Source organism: Podarcis liolepis, assembly GCF_965112155.1.
Source record: "Podarcis liolepis genome assembly, chromosome: 14".
In the NCBI taxonomy this organism is placed as follows: Eukaryota; Metazoa; Chordata; class Lepidosauria; order Squamata; family Lacertidae; genus Podarcis; species Podarcis liolepis.
Window position 1 is genome coordinate 37795833 of NC_139569.1, and position 21878 is coordinate 37817710.

General features: G+C 44.2%; 1 protein-coding gene across 7 annotated transcripts in view; it reads left to right on the forward strand.

The window, feature by feature from the left end:
* CEMIP (cell migration inducing hyaluronidase 1) overlaps positions 1-21878 on the forward strand; it is a 174425-nt gene that overhangs the window by 111799 nt on the left and 40748 nt on the right. For all 7 annotated transcript variants that reach the window (XM_083475311.1, XM_083475309.1, XM_083475310.1 and 4 more), the window contains exons 9-11: positions 1147-1265; positions 2726-2867; positions 4764-4955. In XM_083475311.1, the coding sequence (XP_083331437.1) occupies positions 1147-1265; positions 2726-2867; positions 4764-4955 (453 nt within the window). The remainder of the gene's footprint in view (positions 1-1146; positions 1266-2725; positions 2868-4763; positions 4956-21878) is intronic.

The window sequence follows — 21878 nt, forward strand, 5'->3', positions numbered from 1 at the left end:
TCAGTTCATTTTCTCTCTCTGTCTCCTCTAGGCTTTCATTGCAGCAGGGCAGCAAAATGGCCTCTGAATAACTATGAATTAACTATGGTCACATTCACATCATACATCTAAAGTGCTGTGATCCCACTTTAAACAGTCCGGGTTTTCCCTGGAGTATTCTGGGTGCTGTAGTTTGCTAAGGGCATTGAGAATTGTTATCAGACCCCTATTTCCCTCACTGAGCTATAATTTTCCAGAGTTCCCTTTGAAGAGGAATTGATTGTTAAGTCACTCTGAGAATTGGAGCTCTGGGAGGTCAATAGGGGTCTCCCAACAGCTCCTAAGCACCCTTAGCAAACTACAGTTCCCATAACTCTTTAGGGGAAGCATTGACTGTTTAAAGTGGCATCGATTGCCTGGTGTGTATATGGCTTGTGTCAGATTAAAAATGTGACTGTTTTAAGAGTTTGCAGTAGCGTAGGCGGCTGTCGGCCCCTATAGCTGCATCATTTCACTTATTCTAGGTTTCTGCAGAGCACTTTTTGTGCAGTATTGGAATGCCGTTGACTTTAAGTTACCGTATTTTTTGCTCTATAAGACGCACCAGACCACAAGACACACCTAGTTTTTGGAGGAGGAAAACAAGAAAAAAAATATTCTGAATCTCAGAAGCCAGAACAGCAAGAGGGATTGCTGCACAGTGAAAGCAGCAATCCCTCTTGCTGTTCTGGCTTCTGGGATAGCTGTGCAGCCTGCATTCGCTCCATAAGACGCACACACATTTCCCCTTACTTTTTAGGAAGGAGAAAGTGAGTCTTATAGAGCAAAAAATGTGGTACTTAACCTTAGCGCAACTGGGTCAGCTATTAAGCTTATACTGTATTTGTGTTGTGAATCCATGCAACTTTTAAGAATAGCACCATGCTTCCCCCTACACACACACACAGCTTGACGCAGTTCACAGCATCCCCAAATAGCAGCTGACAGACCCACAACCAGAGCCAGAGAGTGGGCAGTTGTGGAAGAGACTTGCTAACGGTGCTTGGCACCAACATCAGTGGAACACATTTTTGTTGCATTGGTTAAGGTTGTTCTGTCCAAAACGACCTTCCTTCATGTTGACTGCTTTTCCTTCTCTCCCTGCACCCCCCTCCAATCCTGCCCCAGATGTGGAATGGACAGAATGGTTTGACAAGCCTGAAAAAGCAAAATCCAAAGATGGAGAGCGACTTTCAGATTTCCGGGCTGCTCACCCCGGAGTTTGTGATCACCCCATTAACATCCAGGTAGGACAGCCAAGGGGACAGACCTCTCCCTGCTGTTACATCCCTCTTCCCCCTTCCAGTTGTCAGCCAACCATTTCAACCATTTTATATGGAGTTTAAAGCTGTAAAATGAAAACGGTTTATTAGACCACATGGCTTTTGGGTGGCCTCTTGTTTTCTAACTACTCTATATAGATGGGTGTGATAGAGATGCTTGCCAGAGAGGCACTTTGAAAGCCAGCTGGGAGCTAGGGCCTGTTTCTCATTCAAGGACTGAAACCACAGCCTCAATATACATTTAATGCAGTATCCTGTCACTGTAGTCAAGGCTTCCCCCAAAGAATCCTGGGAAGTGTAGTTTGACTACACTCCCAGTACGTTTCCGAGCACAATTCAAAGTGTTGGTGCTGACTTTTGAAGCCCTCAACGGCCTTGGCCAAGTATATCTGAAGGAGCGTCTCCACCCCCATCGTTCTACCCAGACACTGAGGTCCAGCGCTGAGGGCCTTCTGGCGGTTCCCTCACTGCAAGAAGCCAAGTTGCAGGGAACCAGGCAGAGGGCCTTCTCGGTAGTGGCGCCCGCCCTGTGGAACGCCCTCCCATCAGATGTCAAAGAGAACAACAACTACCAGACTTTTAGAAGACATCTGAAGGCAGCCCTGTTTAGGGAAGCTTTTAATGTTTGATGTATTACAGTATTTTAATATTTTTCTGGAAGCTGCCCAGAGTGGCTGGGGAAGCCCAGCCAGATGGGCGGGGTATAAATAAATTATTATTATTATTGACGAGGGTGCTGAGAGCTGTTAGGAGACTCTGTTGCCCCCTCACAGAGCTTCAGGAACTGAATTTTTAAAGCACCGTGAGAATTGTGGGTCCGTGAGGGGAATAGAGTCTCCCAGCAACTCTTGGCACCCGTAACAAATGACACTTCCCAGGATTCTCTGACTGTTATGCTATTTTCCCAGTCTGGGTAAGATGTTGTTCTGGAAAAAGCAAATTCTTTCACAGACAGAATACCTTGTAAACAAGCAGCGGCATGAAATAAAACAATTGCTAGTGGAGGTAAGCTGCCAAAATAAGAGAGAGCCTTGATACCTTTCTCTGTGGCACAAACAATTTCTTTAAAAACACATTCTTATGCAGCAGCTTGTAGTTTGATTCAACACCTCCTCCTTTGTTCTGACTCCACTGTTGGAGACAGTATGCCTCTTGAGTACCAGTTACTGGAAATCACAGGTGCAGAGAGTCCTTTTGAATTTGGATCCTGTTTGTGGGTTGGCTCCTGTGAAAGCGGGACTAGATGGGACTAGATGGGTCTTTGGCCTGACCCAGCAGGTTCCTGGTTTTGGGGTAGAGTTTCATGTGAAAGCAAAACACCTGTCTCTCCCCCCGCCCCCATTGCACAGGTGGTGAGCACACAACTTTTATTTTATTTTTCACGCTCGATTACTACTCATCTTGCATTTCCATTCCCCTTCCAGGCAGTCACACTCGATGGAGTGAACCTGACAACTGAGGTTCACTACAAAAGTGGCCGCGATTATAGGTTTTTCTGCCGTGGCCCAGGACAGACTCCCGGAGGCTGCCGTAACTACAGAGTGCGCTTCTTATGTGGCAAGCCTGGTATGTGGCTAATTTTAAAAGCTTGGGCAAAAGTTGCTTCTACTGACCTACTTATTGTAAAGGAAGTAGCATTTTACCTCAGAACTATAAATACCTTTCCACAAGTCTGAAACACCTTCTAATTCTGTAGTGTCTTTCTCATCCAAACACTTTCCATTTCTGCTTACTGGCTTTCCCATTCTCCCAACCAAGTTTGTAGTCCTCATGCACCAACTTATACTGACACACTGTGGCCAAGAGATTGATATTGAGGCATTGGAAAAATGAAAGTACGATACCTTTTAATCATGGACTGACGTTATGACATCATTCATAATTCATGAACGCTTCTTACAGGCGCAGACTCTGTATGGATAAATACGTTAACATTTGGAATGAGTTTATACAAAATGTAGTAGGCTATTAACGTTTACATAAGCACTAGGACACAGTGGCGTAGCGTGGGTTGTCAGCACCCGGGGCAAGGCAAGTAATTTGTGCCCCCTAACCCGTGGATTTGCACCCCCTAACCAATGGATTTGTGCCCCTAACCCCCAGATGTTGCGCCCAGTGCGGCTGCCCCCCCTGCACCCCCCACGCTACGCCACTGCTAGGACAATAACACTATACCAATTTATATAAGAATGTATGGGAATATCATATATTGCTTTTCCCCCCTCCATATTCTCGCTTTCATGGGTATCTTTGCTGTTGTTGTTTTTCTCCCTTTCACATTTCCTTCTTTCTTTTCTGTATCACTTTATTTCTTTTTACTGAAATCACTTTAATAAAATATAAATATTTTTTTTAAAAAAATTATCCTGACACACATCTCCCAGCAGTCAATCACAAAGCATCTAGTACAGTCACACCTTGGTTCTCAAACTTAACCTGTTCTGGGAGTCCGTTTGACTCTTGAAACTGTTCGAAAACCAAGGCACAGCTTCCGATTGGCTGCAGGAGCTACCTGCACTCAATTGGAAGCCATGGAAGCCATGTCAGACGTTCGGCTTCTGAAAAATGTTCGCAAACCAGAACACTTCCAAGTTTGCAGCATTCAGGAGCCAAAACGTACGAGTACCAAGGCGTTCGAGAACCAAGGTACGACGGTAATCTTAAAGGTCTCTAAAAGGATACGGGAAATCACAATAGTGTGGCCTACATAGAATGCTAGTCAAGACAGGCCTTTGGTCTCACCCGACCATTTCTTTTCGTTATACACGCTCAACAATGCCAAGAGTGGCACATTGGCATCACCAACACCCAGCTAAAACTCCCCTGAAGTGTTTCACAAGGTGCTCAATATCTCTTCCCTTCATCAAATATAAGTGGGAGGATTAATTATTGTGGTGAATGCCATCAACACTGGAGAAGCGACAATTATTTCAGAAAACGGTCATTTTATTTTGCAGACGTTCATTTTAACCAAGCCGGTGATTCCATGCAGTTCTTTTGACCTTCATTTTTTCAAAAGGCGAAAAAAGATGGCTGTTTTGTTGAATAGCATGAGGAAACCATTGTATGATGCTGAAGACAGCTTCTGCAGCATCTTTAAATGACAGCTCTGAGCAACCGTAAATGCTGGGTCCGAGAGGGTGTGGTGCCATGGGCCCACAAAGAGCAGCCTTTAAATTTAGTGAAGGGGTTAGTGGAAAAACACACTTGCCAGTAAATAATGAATGGAGTCTATTTTGTTTCGCTTGTTAAGTTTTGCACATTAAAAAAGAACCTGGCAGCATGGTTGGAGGAGTTGTCTTGTATTTCCTTGGGGCCAGTCAACCACTTACTTTCGTTGGTGTGAAACATGTCCTATAAGATTAAATGAACAATTTGGGAAGTATTTTAAATATTCTGTCTCTCCAACCCCCCTCCCCATTTATTTATTTTGTGTGTGTGTTTCCTGTATTGGTTTTCCAGTGAGACCCAAGCTGACAGTCATGGTTGACACCAATGTAAACAGCACCATCTTGAGATTGGCTGATAATGTGCAGTCATGGAAGGCTGGAGATAAGATAGTTGTGGCCAGTACAGATTATTCCATGTATCAAGCCGAAGAATTCCAAATCTTGCCCTGCAGAGCCTGTGGACCCCATGAAGTCAAAGTGGCGGGTAGGTCATCATATTGGAATTCATGATTTTGATGTCTGCACAGTTTGTAACCTGTTTATTAAGTGTTCACCCTGATTTATTTGCAGGGAGATTAGATGAGGTTTTCCATTTACTGAGCATTCATTCTGATGTCTTTGTGGGGAGGTTAGATGATACTGCGTCAAGCAATTGTTGACCCACACTTTTCAGTATCTCTTCCCATTACCTTCCTAATTGCAAAATGTCTGGTGATGGGGCAGGGGTATGTGCAGACGGGTTTGTTGTGCAAGAACACAAAATCAGCTCTAATTGCATAAATGGCAACAGTCTAGAAGCACCCTGTCTCTTTTGCCTGTGCTATTTTTAAACCTCGTGCCTAAAAATCAGTGAACCGTTCAAATTCCTTGTAAGCTTGTGTCTTTCCAGTAGGGAAAGGGGACTGAGATGTTGGGTTTTAAAATCAGATTGGTAGCAGATAAACAAAGTGGACAAGGAGGAAAAGAGGAGATAGATGGCAGCAGCCAAGAGACAGCCAGTGGTACAGAGAAAAAGCTTGGATTGAATGCATCAGTGCAATGATGATAATGATGATGATGATGAGGTGTTATTCAGAGAAGTTGAACCCTAATGAAAGGAAGGAAATAGGGTGGATAAAACTGGCCTGCCTTATGGGATTGTTGTAAGGATCACTGATAAAATGAACAATCAGCACTATGTAAATATAACCAGTGGTCTTGTTGTTGTCAGGAATTTGATCAACACCATGCTATACAAAACACAGCCCCAAACATAGGTCACTCCTTGACAACCACAGGCCCCCATTATATTCATTGTAACCTGCTCAGTAAGACCTGTGGCTGGCCCTTTGTGAAATGGGCCAAAAGGAGTTTGGTGCTTTGTTCCAAGGGAAATATTATTCTGGTTTCAAATGCATCATAGGCTCATGACTAAAGATGGCAAGCTCTCTGTGAGAAAAATGTATCAGCAGCGTTGATGGTGTTTTTCCCCCTTTCCCCAGAAACACTTGGATGATTGGAAAAACCACATGAAATGTGTGTGACACAGGTTACATCATGAGAACAATCTTGGGTGATAGTCAATGAAAACAAAGCTGGAACAGGGTGTCTTACTTGGGTTCCACTAGCATCTGAAAACCATGCTAGTGGGGAGTTGCAGAAGGAAAGTGGCAGGAGAAGGGTTAAGCGCCTCCCCCCTCCATTTGCAGTTTCTCTGCTAGAAATGGCATCCTCCCAGCACTGCTTTGCAGTGGAGAAGTGTTGGCTGGCTTCTGAGAATCCAAGTTGGTTGTACAGTGCTGGCCTCAGTTGCATAATGAGGTGGCATCGATGGAAAATTCCTCCTGTCTCTAGTTCACTGTCCTGTGCAATAGAAACAGGAGAACTGTTGAATATCTTTTCCGGGACTTCTCATAGAAAATGTTGATAAACATTAGTCAGGGAGAGTTAGGGATAAAGGATGTATTCAACAAAGTTTTATACAAAATAGACCCATAGAAATCAATGGACCTAACTTAGTCATGTTAATTAATTTACTCTAAGACTTAGTTTTATGTCTTCCACTGAATCTTGTTGCAGTTCAACAGGATTGGAGTGAATCATTCTGTAAGGGTTTTTAACAATATTATTAAACAGATGCTAGCTCAGCTACGGATAGGCATTGCTTCTGAGTTTGTGAAACAGACAGAATTGCAACTAGTAAAGTTTCTTTTCTTCTCATTGCTACAGCCCTGTATTGGGAAAAGCGGTATCAGTTGAATTTATTTCTGCCACGCCACTATAAAAACGCAAAGGGGGAAATGGTGGTAACTGTTAAGTTTGCTGCATGAATAACATCCGCCTAATACAACCGCCTAATGGTTAAACTAGAGATTTGTGGTTTTATAACGCCTTTTGTGACTGAGTCAAGTGCTAATTATAACCAGTGTCCTCATCGTTTAGCGATATTTTCATATACTCTGCATTAGGATCTTTGGCCAAATGAGTTGAGCTGTTTTTAACAGTTCCTGCTAATAAATTATGCTGGCTTGACAAACAGAACTTCAGAGAAACAGATGGGAACTGGGCATCTACAGGCGGTCAGGAGTGGGGTGTTCAGCTGTGTGCCATAAGAATTTCACACTCTCACACATGAACACCTGCCTTGAATGAGTGAAGATAAAATAACTCGAGTGGTGTAAGTGAAGACAGCTATTAAGGCGTTGTACCCAGAAGAAGACTGACAAATTGATGTTAGGACAGGAGTTGCCTAACTCGAGCAGCTACTGCAAATTTCCCCCTCATGCTTTCATCATATGCTGTCATAGATGCCAACTCCCTGGGGCCCTGGGTACCTGAGCGCCCACAAAATTCCCCATGAAGGGACCAGGCACCCACAAATTTCAATGCCAGGGCCATGCATGGTGGATGGCACCCATCGCCCCAGGCACCCACAGTCGCAGAGCCAAGCAGGCACTCCTGTATGCTGTTGATGTTGCTGATGTTATTTTAACTTCAAAGGAACAGAAAAAGTGAGGTGAGCTTCCATGTGAAATTGTCAAAACATGGATGTCTAAGTTATTGGAATCCCACCATTTTTAATCAACATTATGTGAACTTTAGGCACAGGTTATTTAGGAGACTCTGCACAAGTTCAGAAGAGATTGCCAGTGGGGGAAGAGTCAATTTCTCACAAATTATCTCTAAGCATGAGTTTGGAATAAGGAACAGATTAATCAGTAAAGATTTGCTGCACTGACCTCCAGTGATGGATGCATGTGAGAAGTTATTAAGTTTAAATCAGGGTCTATTGGATGGGGACAAATTGGTTTTTAAGAAATGATAGAAAATTATTGCAAACATTTTCTTTAAAAAAAAATCACAGTGTCCTTTTTTAAAAGAAAGAAAGAAAAGGATTTAGATTTTTAAAATTTCTCCATGGACTTAATTTGTCCCGCACTGTCATTGTTCATGGTGCTTTGTGGAGCAAAATATGCAAAAGGGACAGGTACATTTATATCCCATATTGCTCCTTCACAGATATTACAAATGGGGTTCCATGGGAAATCTCACTGTTAAACCGCTCTGGAAATTGTAGCTCTGTGAGGGGAATAAGTGCCTCCGAACAACTCACAGCACCCTTAACAAACTACAGTTCCCAGAATTCTTTGTGGGAAGAACCTTGGCTTGATGCCACTGTTCTTTCCTCACCTCACCCTATAATAAGCCGCTTCTACATACTTTGCACAGCTGATTTTCATGCAGAATTCTGCCTCCAGTTCATGGGAATGGGACGAAAAGGTTTGGCCAAGTCCCTCCCAGTTGAACGATGTTTCTCAGCTTTCCTATCACTAATTCGGCATGGTTTTTCTATGGTTTGTGTCCTCGCCGCCCCCAGGGAATGGATTCAAATTCTTTGATGCTTTGCATCTGGATTTCAAAGAACTTTGGTGATGCCCAGAGCGAAAGGCAGCAAAATGGAAGGCAGGAAGGGTGGGACAGGGTAGAAGATCAAACAACAATAATTCCCAGCCTTATCTGCAGCTATGTAGCCACATGAGAAGTGTCCAACCCTTGATAAGTTTCATAAATGGGCAGAAATGATGCAACACCCTTCTAATGTACCCGATAATAAGTAACATGAATGAACTGGTGGGTGTCATTGTTCAGACCAGAACACCCTTATAATAGATGGCTGGTTAAGAGTTCATCTGTGAATGTATCTTGACTGTGTGAAAGTCCGATTATCAGCAGACCTCTGAGGCGGCTCAATCTGTGGGAATCCAAAAGTGTGGGAAAAGTACATTAGAACTGGACATTTCTCAAATCAGATGCAAGGCTTGTTTCTCACGAGTTTGCCCATCTATACCCTTTTTATTTGTTTAGAAGGAAATGAGGCCATTTTGTCCTTAATGGCTGACTGCCTCTCGGACGGCAACATGTATTATAATCCATAGTTATCGACTACTCTGCCAATAGAGACTCCGCAGGCAAATTCTGTTTCAATTTTTAAATGCCTGTTGAAAACACTCTTATTCCATCAGGCCTAGGCAGGCAATTGAGATACAGTGGTACCTCGTGTTACGTACTTAATCCGTTCCGGAGGTCCATTCGTAAGAGGAAACCGCTTGTAACATGAGGCGCGCTTTTTCTCATAACGCCTCCCACTGCTGCCGCGCTGCCAGAGCGCGACTTCCGCTTGCATCCCGGGGCAAAGGTCGCAACAAGGGGCACCTACCTCTGGGTTAGCGGAGCGCGTAACCCGCAGCATTCATAAGAGGGGCAGTACGTAACACGAGGTACCGCTGTAGTTGGAAAAATTCTGATTTTCACTCTCCCCCCCCCATTTTTTATTCATTTTATAACACAGCTAAACAACAGAAAAACAGACAATACAAACAAATTCTTGTCTTATCCTTATTTTTTCTAAACATTGTTAGGTGAGCTTCCCCAAGTCCCCCCTATCTGATTTTCATTTTACCTCATCTTTAGCAGTTTAAATATATCATAATTTTTAACCATTTTTTTATCGCACTTACTTTTACCATAAAGATCTTGACATTTTATCCCTTACAAGTAATACTATTTTAAAATACACTGTTTTCTACTTCTAACCCTACAGCCTATATCCACTTCCAAAGCTATTCTAAGATTTAAATATTAACATATTTTTTCAAATATTCTTTAAACATCTTTCTATCTTCTTTCACTGTCTCTTCTCTCTGGTCTCGGAGTCTCCCAGTCAGTTTGGCAAGTTCCATATAGTCCACCATCTTCATCTGCCATTCTTCGATAGTTGGTAAATCTTGTTTCTTGATTTTCATTCTTTTACATGGTTTTTATTCTATGGTTTTTATATGCTGTGGTTGCAAACCACTCTGATTTATTTTTTTAAAAAAATGAATAGCTGTATATAAATTTTTTTAATAAATAAATAGGTGCCGTATTTTTCGCCCCATAGGACGCACTTTTTCCCCTCCAAAAATGAAGGGGAAATGTGTGTGCGTCCTATGGGGCAAATGCAGGCTTTCGCTGAAGCCTGAAGAGCGAGAGGCATCGGTGCGCACTGACCCCTCTCGCTCTCCAGGCTTCAGGAAGCTATTCGCAAGCCTTGCAAGCCCGGTGGGAGTTCTCGCGGGCTCACAAGGCTTGCGGGCAGCAGCCTGCAACCCCTGCAAGTGTCCACAAGCCTTGCGCGCCCGGCAGGAGGTCCCGCCGGGTGCGTGAGGCTTGGGGCAGCAGCCTGTCGCCCGAAGCACAGGGAGCCCTCTGGAGGGCTCCCCGTGCTTCGGGCGAGTGTCTGCAAGCCTTGCGCGCCCGGCAGGAGGTCCCGCCGGGTGCACGAGGCTTGGGGCGGCAGCCTGTCGCCCGAAGCACAGGGAGCCCTCTGGAGGGCTCCCCGTGCTTCGGGCGAGTGTCTGCAAGCCTTGCGCGCCCGGCAGGAGGTCCCGCCGGGTGCGCGAGGCTTGGGGCGGCAGCCTGTCGCCCGAAGCACGGGGAGCCCTCCGGAGGGTGCCCCGTGCTTCGGGCAGGTGAGCGCAAGGCTTGGGGCAGCAGCCAGGGCAGGTGGGGGAATAATTTTTTTTAATTCATTTCCCCCCCAAAAAACCGAGGTGCGTCCTATGGGCCGGTGCGCCCTATAGGACGAAAAATACGGTATATAAAATATGATAAAGCAGGCAATGAGTAATGGTTATCATGGCAAGTGATAGGAGAACTTTCTCCAAACTTGTCGGGTGGTAACAAAATATCTGAACATATAGGGCAAAAAAGGTGGTGATCCCTAATAATAACAATAAAAACATTTCTCACAACAACCCTGCAAGGTAGGGATGGGGAACCTGCGACTCTCCAGATGGGCTTAAGCTCCCAACAGCTGCAGCAAACATGTTCAGTGGTCAGGGATGATGGAAGTTGTCATCCAATGATATCTGGAGGGTCATAGGTTTCCCGTCCCTGAGGTAAGTGGAATACATACAGTGGTACCTCGGGTTAAATATTCTTCAGGTTACATACACTTCAGGTTACAGACTCCGCTAACCCAGAAATAGTACCTCGGGTTAAGAACTTTGCTTCAGGATGAGAACAGAAATCGTGTTCCGGCAGTATGGCGGCAGCAGGAGGCCCCATTAGCTAAAGTGGTGCTTCAGGTTAAGAACAGTTTCAGGTTAAGAACGGACCTCTGGAACGAATTAAGTTCTTAACCCGAGGTACCACTGTAGTGCAGATGGTGAGAGAGAGGGGGAGAGAGTTGCCTAAGGCCATTTACTGAGTTAATGAGAGAAGAGATATTTAAACCAGAAACTGATAGGGGTGTGTGATTTTATCATTTTCTGTTTCTCATTTTTCCAATCTTAAATTCAGTGCTCCACTATTTTCCCTTTGTAAAAATGTCATCATGCAAATTTATCAGCATTTTGCTGCAAATTTTAGTGTGCAGTTTTGCCTGCTTTGCAAATGAAATATCCCTAATAATATCCCTAATATTATCCCTAATTATATCCCTAATATTATCCCTAATATTATCCCTAATCGCCTATCTTTGCAAATGAAATATTATCCCTAATAATATTTGCATATTATTTTCAAAAATATTTGCATTCATATGCAAACCTTACCTTAGTATATGCATTATTATTTGTAGAAATTTACTCAGCTGGAGATCTGCATTGCAAAATTCAGAGAAGTGTGAGTTTTGCAGGCTGACTTTGCATCTTGTTTTAGAAAGTGGGATTTGGGAAAGCTCTGCTTTCAATGTGAACTGAATCAAATTTCTCCCTTATCGCTACTTCCTGGTTTCTATAACCGAGTCGCTTTCTATCATCTGTGCTACACCAGTTACCATCTGTTTTCCTATTGCTTTTGTTCCTTCTTTCTCTCTTTGCGAGTAGGTTTGCCAAAGTGCTAACTGGAGCACAGGAAATATATTCTGCTAGGTTGCCACTTCGGATGGCTGTACATGCAATTATTTTGTTGTTGGTACATTGCATGTGTGCGCAATGAAATGTGCACACGTGTGATTATCTACATCATCACACCTGCGTGTGCAGATAGTTATCCCATGCGGCAATGTACATATGGATTTAATGGATTTCCTAGATGTAATTATATAAAACTGCATTCTGCTGAGTCAGATCATTGCTCCAGCCAGCGCATGGAGTGACTACTACTTTCTACAAATGGACGCAGATTGTTCTTTCTAGCACAGTATATTTTGACTGCATTCCAAGGCCTGCAGCTCAGTGTTAAGTCATTTGCTTTGCACGTAAAGAACTGTAGCACCCTGCTTGTGGTTAACGCTTAGCTGGAATGAAATATTCAACGCAGCAATAGAGAAATTAAAATAATTATTTATTTGTCAGACAAATAAATGAGAGACACAGTGGTATATGGTTACCAATGCTCTGCCCTTCCAGCCCTGATGGCCAGCACTTATATTCCCTCAGCCCAGTCCCCTTGCTCCTCCTTTGGCTGCCTCTGTCCAATCAGCCTGGTTGAATTTCCTATTGGCTGATTGCTAGAACCAATCATATAAGATACACCCATTTCCTATTACCTTTTATGGGAGACAGAGAGCTATATTTTCTTCTATTTATAAATGGCAAACAAGTAGCCATTAACCTCTACAAGGCACCTTAATTACCAGATAACCTTTGGCCCCTCTTTCCCTATTCCCTACAAACCAGATGGTTTTTAATTTCATTTTAAACAGAGGCTCGGCAACCAGATGTCAGGAGTGATAGTGCTTCCCGTTTGGCATGGGTCTGTGGTCTCTTCCAACTCTAGGACTCTATGTCTCTATGAAATAAGAATCTAACATCTAAATTTCATGCTTTCTAAATCCTTTGCATAATTACATTTAAGCCTATATATTTAATACATTAATATATATATATATTTAGAAGAAAGGGAACTTAGTAAAAAAACAGTTTCCAAAAGCAACTTCCGAGAGAAGCCTCTTAGTTTACAGCCCCCCTTTTGCTGCTAAAACAGCTGCTGTTCTAAAAGCAACTTCTTCAATTTACCCTTTGGGCTTAAGTCTCAAATGAGAGGCATAATAAATGTTTTTGCAACTTGATTATTCTGTAATTTGTAAGGTCAGTGACCTCGCTTCTCAGCCTTTTTATGACCACAATAAACCAGGGGCCCTCTTTAAGATGAGCACATCTGCCGATGCACTCACTGTCTGGCATGAGAGATGCTGCCTGGCATGAGAGATACAGATATTTTAAAATATATTTTAAGCTCATTTTAAGAATACAGGTATCTGATCAAAATATAAGCCTTGATTAAAATGCAGACTATGAACAGATGCCTCATTCCCCCCTTTCAAGCTCAAGGACCTTCATCCCAAGTGTCCTTGATAGCTTGACCTTCATCATATTCCTGAGGTAAAGCTCTGTATAGGGCCATGATATGAGGTAGAGTTTCATTTGAAACCATCTTGCTAATTGTACTTCTAAAACATGAAATGATACATGGCATCATACATAAAACCATTACCACTACTGTCAAGAAAAACAAGCAAGACAATAGTATCCCTTTGAGTCCTGCGACATTAGGTAACCAATTGGTGAGCCATCCCATATCCCATCCTTCCCATGTTTGTACTGGGACATGTGCTATATTCTCCATCTTTGTGGCCAACACACGGATTGCCTCACCATTATCTGAAATGTTAAAGCAACAGGCATTCCCTGTCAAGTTCAAGACTCCACATAGGCCTCCCTGCTTGGCAAGTACATAATCCATTCCCATTTTCAGCTGCAAAATGGCGGCTCTACTTTCATCCAACTGTTGTGCAATAAGTCTCAAACTCCGGGCCGTTGCATTGGTTACAAGTTCCACTACTGCTTGCAATCGAATTATTCTGTTTAGATTATAAATAGGATCCCGTGCCCCTTGTATGAGCTCACCAGGATTCCAGGAGGCAGGATCATAATAGGCTATAATGCGCTCTGGTGGCCAATCATCAGTACCGCTCCAACTTTGGGTACTTCCTCCTGCTATATGAGAAATATCAGCGTTTCTTCGTGTACGCTTGGCCAAATTAGTAGGCATAATCCACATTGGTGGTAATACCCATCCCAGGAAACAAGTCCCACTCCATTTGGAGGGGAGTTTCTTGTATGCCCATTCTCCACATATCCACCACAACCATCGTGTCTGAGGTCTTTGGTACGTGGAGTACAGAAGGCGAAATAGCAAAAGAGGTAGAGAGTTCACAGTGCAGTATGTTAGATTGCCTTTTTCTGTCACAGTTATGTTCCATACCACTTTCCATGCATGAATAAAAGGAGGTGCACAGGGCAAGGCATCCCGAGTTCGATAGGTAGTATCGTGTGCCCAGGTATTCTTAATATTATCCCAAGTATAGTGACAATGAGAAGAGCCTATCATGGTAGAATCAGCTGCATCTGATGATTTATGTACACAGAATTCCCCTTGTACAGGTATAACTCGTAATGGTTTAGTTGAGTTCCATCCGGGGAAATTCTGTACTTCTGTTTGGTTTGGTATTTCGCTTACCATACCAATGGCATCTAATGGTATCGGTAATAAGGGCATACCTCCCTCTGAATCATCTGGCCCAAGAGAGCAAACAAGGCAACTGGTCCTATTTGCAACATTGGCTACCATTTCAGCTAAACCTACCCACATATTGTGGTCATGGCGGAATCCATATTTAGTCAATTTGGTCAGATTCAAGGACCCTTCCCCTTCCCAAGGGATCAGGATTAATAATAGAATCATGTTGATGTCTAGCATATGCATTCCTTCCACAAAAGATTACCTTATTGTGATAGCAAATAAATATTAGTCCCAATATAATTCCCCCAGTGACAGGAATGGGGAACCACCAAGACCAAAACATATATCCCGAGGATCCCCAATGAGTAATATCTCTGATAATTGTTCCACAAGGGGGTGGGCAGTCAATTAATTGTATAAGAGAATCTTTCCTTTCACAATCGCTGGTTCAGATGCTCCTCAAGCTTCAGGCGTGCGCAGGTCAGCCAGCTTCCAGGTTGTGGCTGCAGCAGGCCGGTCGTCTAATGTTGCCCGTGACCTAGCCCGTTCCCGGTAGGGCTAGATACAGGGGTTTTTGGAGAGAGTCAGTTTAAGAGGGTTAGAGGGGTCACCTTTGCACGTCCAACTGCCTTCGGACTTCTTCAAACGGGAGTGATGAATCCAGGGGGTCACCTCAGCTACCTTCACCGCTGTTGGAGTAGAGAGCAAGACGGTGTAAGGTCCACGCCACTTAGGTGCAAGTGGATCTCGTTTCCACTCTTTCACCCATACGCTATCGCCAGCCTGGAACTGATGAATCGGCTCGGCAATGCTGCACGGCGTGCGCTCGAAGGCCCACCTGTTAAGAGAAACAAAAACACGGGAGAGAGATTGCACTTGTTCCTGTGTCACATGGTCTCCTATTTGTTTGAGGTCAGCTGGAATATCCTGAACAAAGGAGGGCGGTCTCCCATACAGGAGCTCAAAAGGTGACAACTTAAGTCTTTTTGTGGGTGCACACCGAACACGAAACAGTGTTATGGGTAACACATCTACCCATCCCAATCCCGTTTCCTGGGTTAATTTTGCCAATTGGGTTTTCAGAGTCCGATTCATTCTTTCAGTTTTCCCTGAACTCTGAGGCCTATAGGCTGCATGCAGTCTCCATTTCACTTGTAGGACTCGACATACTTCTTGTACTACTTGATCAATGAACGCTGGCCCATTATCACTTCCAATGCATCTAGGTAATCCAAACCTCGGGATCAATTCAGTCAGGAGTCTCTTAGTTACCTCTCGTGCCTTTTCAGTTCGGGTGGGAAAAGCTTCAACCCATCCGGTAAGAGTATCTACAAACACAAGGAGATACTTGAATCCCTTAGAAGGGACCAGCTCTGTGAAGTCCACAATTAGGCTTTCCATGGGGACGTATCCCACATGTTGGATTCCAGGAGGTTGTACCGGTCCCTGCCTGGGATTGTTTTTAGCACAAAGAACACATTTCTGTGAAATGCAAGTTGCTAATTGTGATAGATTAATAATATACAACTTCCGACTGAGACTTTCTCTGGTTGCAGTACCGCCAAGGTGAGTAGATTCATGATAATTTCTTACAATTGTGCCTGCTAGGTGATGAGGTACATAAATCCTATTGTCCGGCAGGATCATCCAACCGTCCTTCACAACTGCTCCTTCCTGTTCAGCCTACTTCCTCTCTTCTGGGGTATAGTGAGGTTTAACTTCTTCTGGAACTACCTCTGGTATGAGGGCTGCTATAAATCCTCCCACAGGCTTTTGGGCTGCCTCTCGGGCTGCTTTGTCAGCAGCATGATTTCCTCTGGTTATTGGATCCCTTCCTCGTCCATGACCTTTGCAGTGCATTACAGCAATCTGTTCTGGAGCCCATACTGCTTCTAACAGGATTTCTACTTCAGGTCCATATTTCAAGGCCTTCCCGTGGGCTCCTATTAGACCTCTTTCTTTCCATAGAGCACCATGTGCATGCAGGGTTAAGAAGGCATATTTAGAATCAGTATAGATGTTTGCCTTACATCCGGCTGCCAATTGCAGAGCTCTAGTTAAACCTATAAGTTCAGCTTTTTGTGCTGAGGTGCCAGCAGGCAAAGCTTCAGCTTCCACAACTTCCTCATTGGTGACCACAGCATATCCTGCTCGTCTGGCACCTTCATGCAGGTAACTGCTACCATCAGTATAATATACAACATCTGGATTTTTCAATGGTTCATCTTTCAGATCGGGTCTACTGGAATAAACTTCATCCATTATTTGGAGGCAATCATGTGATTCTTCATCATCTACCTCTGGTAGGGGCAGCAAAGTTGCTGGATTGAGCATATTCACTACTCGTAGATGAATCCTGGGATTTTCACACAATAGGCCTTGGTACCTAGCCATCCTTGGGTTCGTTAGCCAATAACTACCCTTATATTCCATGAGTGTCAGAACAGCATGAGGTACATTCACATACATCGTCTGGCCGAAGGTAAATTTGTCAGCTTCTTTGACAAGGCTTGCAGTGGCCGCTACTGCCCTTAGGCATGGAGGCCATCCTTTTGCTACTGAGTCCAATTGCTTTGACAAATAAACTACTGGACGGTTCCAACTTCCTAATCTCTGGGTCAGGACTGCCGCTGCAATCCCATTCTGTTCATGTACGTACAGCTGAAAGGGTTTTTCCGAATTAGGCAGTCCAAGGGCTGGGGCCTCCATAAGTCGTTGTTTGATAACTAAAAAGGCTTGTTGCTGCTCAGGTCCCCATACGAATGGGTCCTTTTCTGCACCTCGAGTGCTTTCATGTAAGGGTTTGGCCAGACTGCTGAAATCAGGTATCCATAGTCTACAAAACCCTGCTGTTCCCAGGAATCCTCTGAGTTGTTTCCTTGTGGTAGGTTCCTTGATAAGGCAAATAGCTTCTTTCCTCTCTGGTCTCAATGCTCGTTGTTGGTGTGAGATGTCAAAGCCCAAATATTTGACCTTTTCTAAACATAACTGTGCCTTTTTCTGGGAAACTCGGTAGCCAGCTTGCCAGAGCAAGTGGAGCAGTTCCTCTGTCCCTTCTTTACAGGTCTCAAAATCCTTTGCTGCTAGTATAAGGTCATCTACATATTGCAGAACCACCTTTTCTCCAGGTATTGAGGGGTAACTTGTTAGATCCTTCGCCAAGGCAGTGCCAAATAAAGTTGGGGAATTTTTGAATCCCTGGGGCAATCTCGTCCAAGTTAGCTGGCCTTTTGTTCCTGTTAAAGGGTCTTCCCACTGGAAGGCAAATATAGGTTGGCTCTGTGGTGCCAGCCGGCAACAGAAGAATGCATCTTTCAAGTCCAATACAGTAAAAAATGTTGCTTCTGGTGGGATCAAACTCAGCAAGGTATATGGGTTTGGTACATTTGGGTGCAAGGTCTCGATAGCCTGGTTTACGAGCCTCAAGTCCTGCACTGGCCTGTATTCATCTGTCCCAGGTTTTCGAACAGGCAAAAGGGGTGTGTTCCATTCTGATTGGCAGGGCTTAAGCAGACCATATTTTAATAGGCGGTCCAAATGTTTCTGGATGCCCTCTGCTGCTCGCCGGGGTAAAGGATATTGCTTTACAGATACAGGGGTAGCCATAGGTTTTAAGGTTACTACAATTGGAGCTATATTCTTAGCCATTCCTGGTGGGCTATTTTCGGCCCATACTCCTGGTGGCACCTGTAGGGTTCGGAGGAGCTTGTTTAACTCTGTATCCAATGTGGGTTGGACTTGCAGGGCTGACATTAGGCGCCATGATTGTTCCTTAGGTACTGAGAGGGAAATTATTCCTGCTGCTTTTGATGGCAGTTTCATTTCTGGACCTCGAGGAGTGAAGGTGATTTGGGCCTGCAATTTGGACAGCATATCTCTACCTAAGAGAGGTATTGGACACTCAGGTATATACAAAAACTGATGGATTAAACGATGTCCCCCAATCTGGCATTCCAAAGGTTGGAGGAAAGACCTCTTAGCTGACTGACCAGTGGCACTTTTAATGACTACACTTTTGGATGCCTTTTTCTGCAATAGTTCTGGGAGTACTGAGTATTCAGCCCCAGTATCAATCATAAAGTCTATTAAATGGCTCCCTAATTGAATCGTGACCGTGGGCTCCTGGAAGCCTAACTTTATGGAGTCCGGTCTTTCCTAGTCTTGGGTAAAATCCTCCTCTGCCAGTCCAATGAAATTGTCTCTACTCTGTCCTTGTCCAGGTCTCTGATATCTTCCATTTCGGATCATTCCCCGTCCCCGTCCCTGGTTTCTTGGGCCGGAGCCTGGGCCTGGACCTGGGCCTGGGCGTACTTCTTCCAACCTCAGGGGTTCAGGACACTCCCGCTTCCAATGACCCTCCTTCTTGCAATTCGCACATTGATTCCTTCCCAGTGGTGGATTCCTTCCCTGCCCTCTTCCTCCATTTAAGGGGCGGTAGTCTTGCTTCACTGCTGTGGCCAGCATTACCATCTTTTCCTTCTGCCACTTCTTCTTCTCTCGTTTCTCAGCCTCATCCCTATTCCGATAAACTCGGCGTGCAATGGCCATAATTTGGCTCATCAGCATCCCTTCCCATCCTTCTGATTTCTGAATTTTCTTACGAATGTCAGAAGCGCACTGGGCCACAAATGTAGCAGTAATCATTCTGCTGTTTTCAGGGGCTTCAGGGTCAAAAGGAGTCCATATACGATAGGCTTCTTGCAGCCTCTCTAAAAAGTCTCCTGGACTCTCATTTGGTTTCTGTTCTACTTCTGAGACTTTAGACATGTTAGTGGGCTTCTGGCATGCCCTGCGGATACCTTGCACAAGCGTCTGGCGATAGGTGGTAAGCCTGGCCAGGTGAATTACATTGTTTGGATCCCAATTGGGATCTTCCAAGGGAAAGTTGTCTTGGAGATGACGGTCAATATTATAAATATTTCCCACTCTGGCCTGCTCACGCAAATATATCTGTGCCTTTTCAATTATGTCTCTCCTTTCCTCAGTGGTGAACAGAGTATTCAGGAGCTGGCGGCAATCTGTCCAAGTAGGACTATGAGTATTTATTATTGAAGTCACCAAGTCCATCATAGCCTGAGGTTTTTCTGCAAAAGATGGGGTGTGTGTTTTCCAATTCATCAGATCCGTAGTTGTGAATGGAATGTACTGGAGGGTCGAGGTTCGAGGTGGCCGTGGTCCGGGTTGCCCGTTAACCAGCACAGGCTCCTCAAGTGCATCAAATACTCTTCTGAGAGGGGCTACTACGTGATCTTTCTCTTCGCTTTGCTCTAGAGGCCTCAAATCATAGGGGATGGTATTTGTCCCAAGGCGTTCTTTTAGCAGCCTTATACGCCTGGCTGTATTGCTTGCTGACCGATTAAGGTCTCCCTGTAACTTCTGTAATAATTCTCTAGGACTTGGATGTACAGGGGTTTGGGGTAGGCAATCAGTTGTTCCACTAAAAGAGACTGTAGATGGAGTTCTACTGGGACTCACAGATGGAATAACCACTTCTGCTTGGGCTTTATTATAGGACTCCAATGCCTCCTGAAGATATTTATCATAATCTATCAAGGAATCAAGTTCTGTGACTCCAGCCCCATTATTCATTCCACTTTCTTGCCTTGGGGTTACAACTGGTGGAGTGTTTGGATTAGGCTCCCTTCGATGTGGAGCATAGGGTGGAGGTGGAAGCACCTCTTCCTCTGGTCCCTCAAAAATGGGTTTGAGTTTATTTGGCAAGATTCCTTTCCTAGCTTCGGCTTTTACAGCCAATAATTTGCATCGTTGGACTTTGCATTCCCTTATCCATGGAGGATTTTTATTTAATGTGCTCAGCCAGGAATCTATATATGAAAATTGTTCTGGGCACCCTCCAGTTTCTTTGGCGATGTTAGACCAAAGTTTGCTTACTAAATTTATATCAAAGGTTCCCTGAGATGGCCATCCAGTATTTTGTTTTGGCCATTCTAGTTCACATAACGTTCTCAGGCGCTCTGGCGTCATTTTGTCTCCATATGCCCCTGAGAAGGCTTTCTTAAAATTATTTAACATACATTCAAGAGGTGTATTTTCCCCTTTTGAACCTCCAACTCCCATTGTATGGCCCTGTGAAGTATCCACTCAGTCACTCACACACTCGTTTTCACACTCAGGTCAGCTGCAGACTGTACTTTCTCACACATACAATGCGCTAGATACTTCACCACACACTACCTCCCATTCTTCCCTTTTCCCTACACCAGATCACCATCTGATGTACCCAACCACCTAGCGTACTCAGTTCCCACTTACTGAGACGCAGAAGTTTGATCAAGACTTCTCTTCCTCCCAATTAATTGGAGGGCCAAAAACCCCTTTGTGCACTTACCCTTGGTTGGTTCCGTTTCCCCCCGGTCCGTCGCCGTCAGTGGGCAGGGTATCAGACAGACGAGACTTCTGCGTTCCCCTGGAAAAAGACTTTCCAGTGCGCGCTGGGTAGGCAGTGAGTGGTCCTCTCTCTTGTACCCCGCCCAGTAAGGCGAAGGGGCTGCGTTCCAGCAGACCACTTATCCGAGTCACAAGAGCACCATAAAATGTAGCACCCTGCTTGTGGTTAACGCTTAGCTGGAATGAAATATTCAACGCAGCAATAGAGAAATTAAAATAATTATTTATTTGTCAGACAAATAAATGAGAGACACAGTGGTATATGGTTACCAATGCTCTGCCCTTCCAGCCCTGATGGCCAGCACTTATATTCCCTCAGCCCAGTCCCCTTGCTCCTCCTTTGGCTGCCTCTGTCCAATCAGCCTGGTTGAATTTCCTATTGGCTGATTGCTAGAACCAATCATATAAGATACACCCATTTCCTATTACCTTTTATGGGAGACAGAGAGCTATATTTTCTTCTATTTATAAATGGCAAACAAGTAGCCATTAACCTCTACAAGGCACCTTAATTACCAGATAACCTTTGGCCCCTCTTTCCCTATTCCCTACAAACCAGATGGTTTTTAATTTCATTTTAAACAGAGGCTCGGCAACCAGATGTCAGGAGTGATAGTGCTTCCCGTTTGGCATGGGTCTGTGGTCTCTTCCAACTCTAGGACTCTATGTCTCTATGAAATAAGAATCTAACATCTAAATTTCATGCTTTCTAAATCCTTTGCATAATTACATTTAAGCCTATATATTTAATACATTAATATATATATATATTTAGAAGAAAGGGAACTTAGTAAAAAAACAGTTTCCAAAAGCAACTTCCGAGAGAAGCCTCTTAGTTTACAGCCCCCCTTTTGCTGCTAAAACAGCTGCTGTTCTAAAAGCAACTTCTTCAATTTACCCTTTGGGCTTAAGTCTCAAATGAGAGGCATAATAAATGTTTTTGCAACTTGATTATTCTGTAATTTGTAAGGTCAGTGACCTCGCTTCTCAGCCTTTTTATGACCACAAT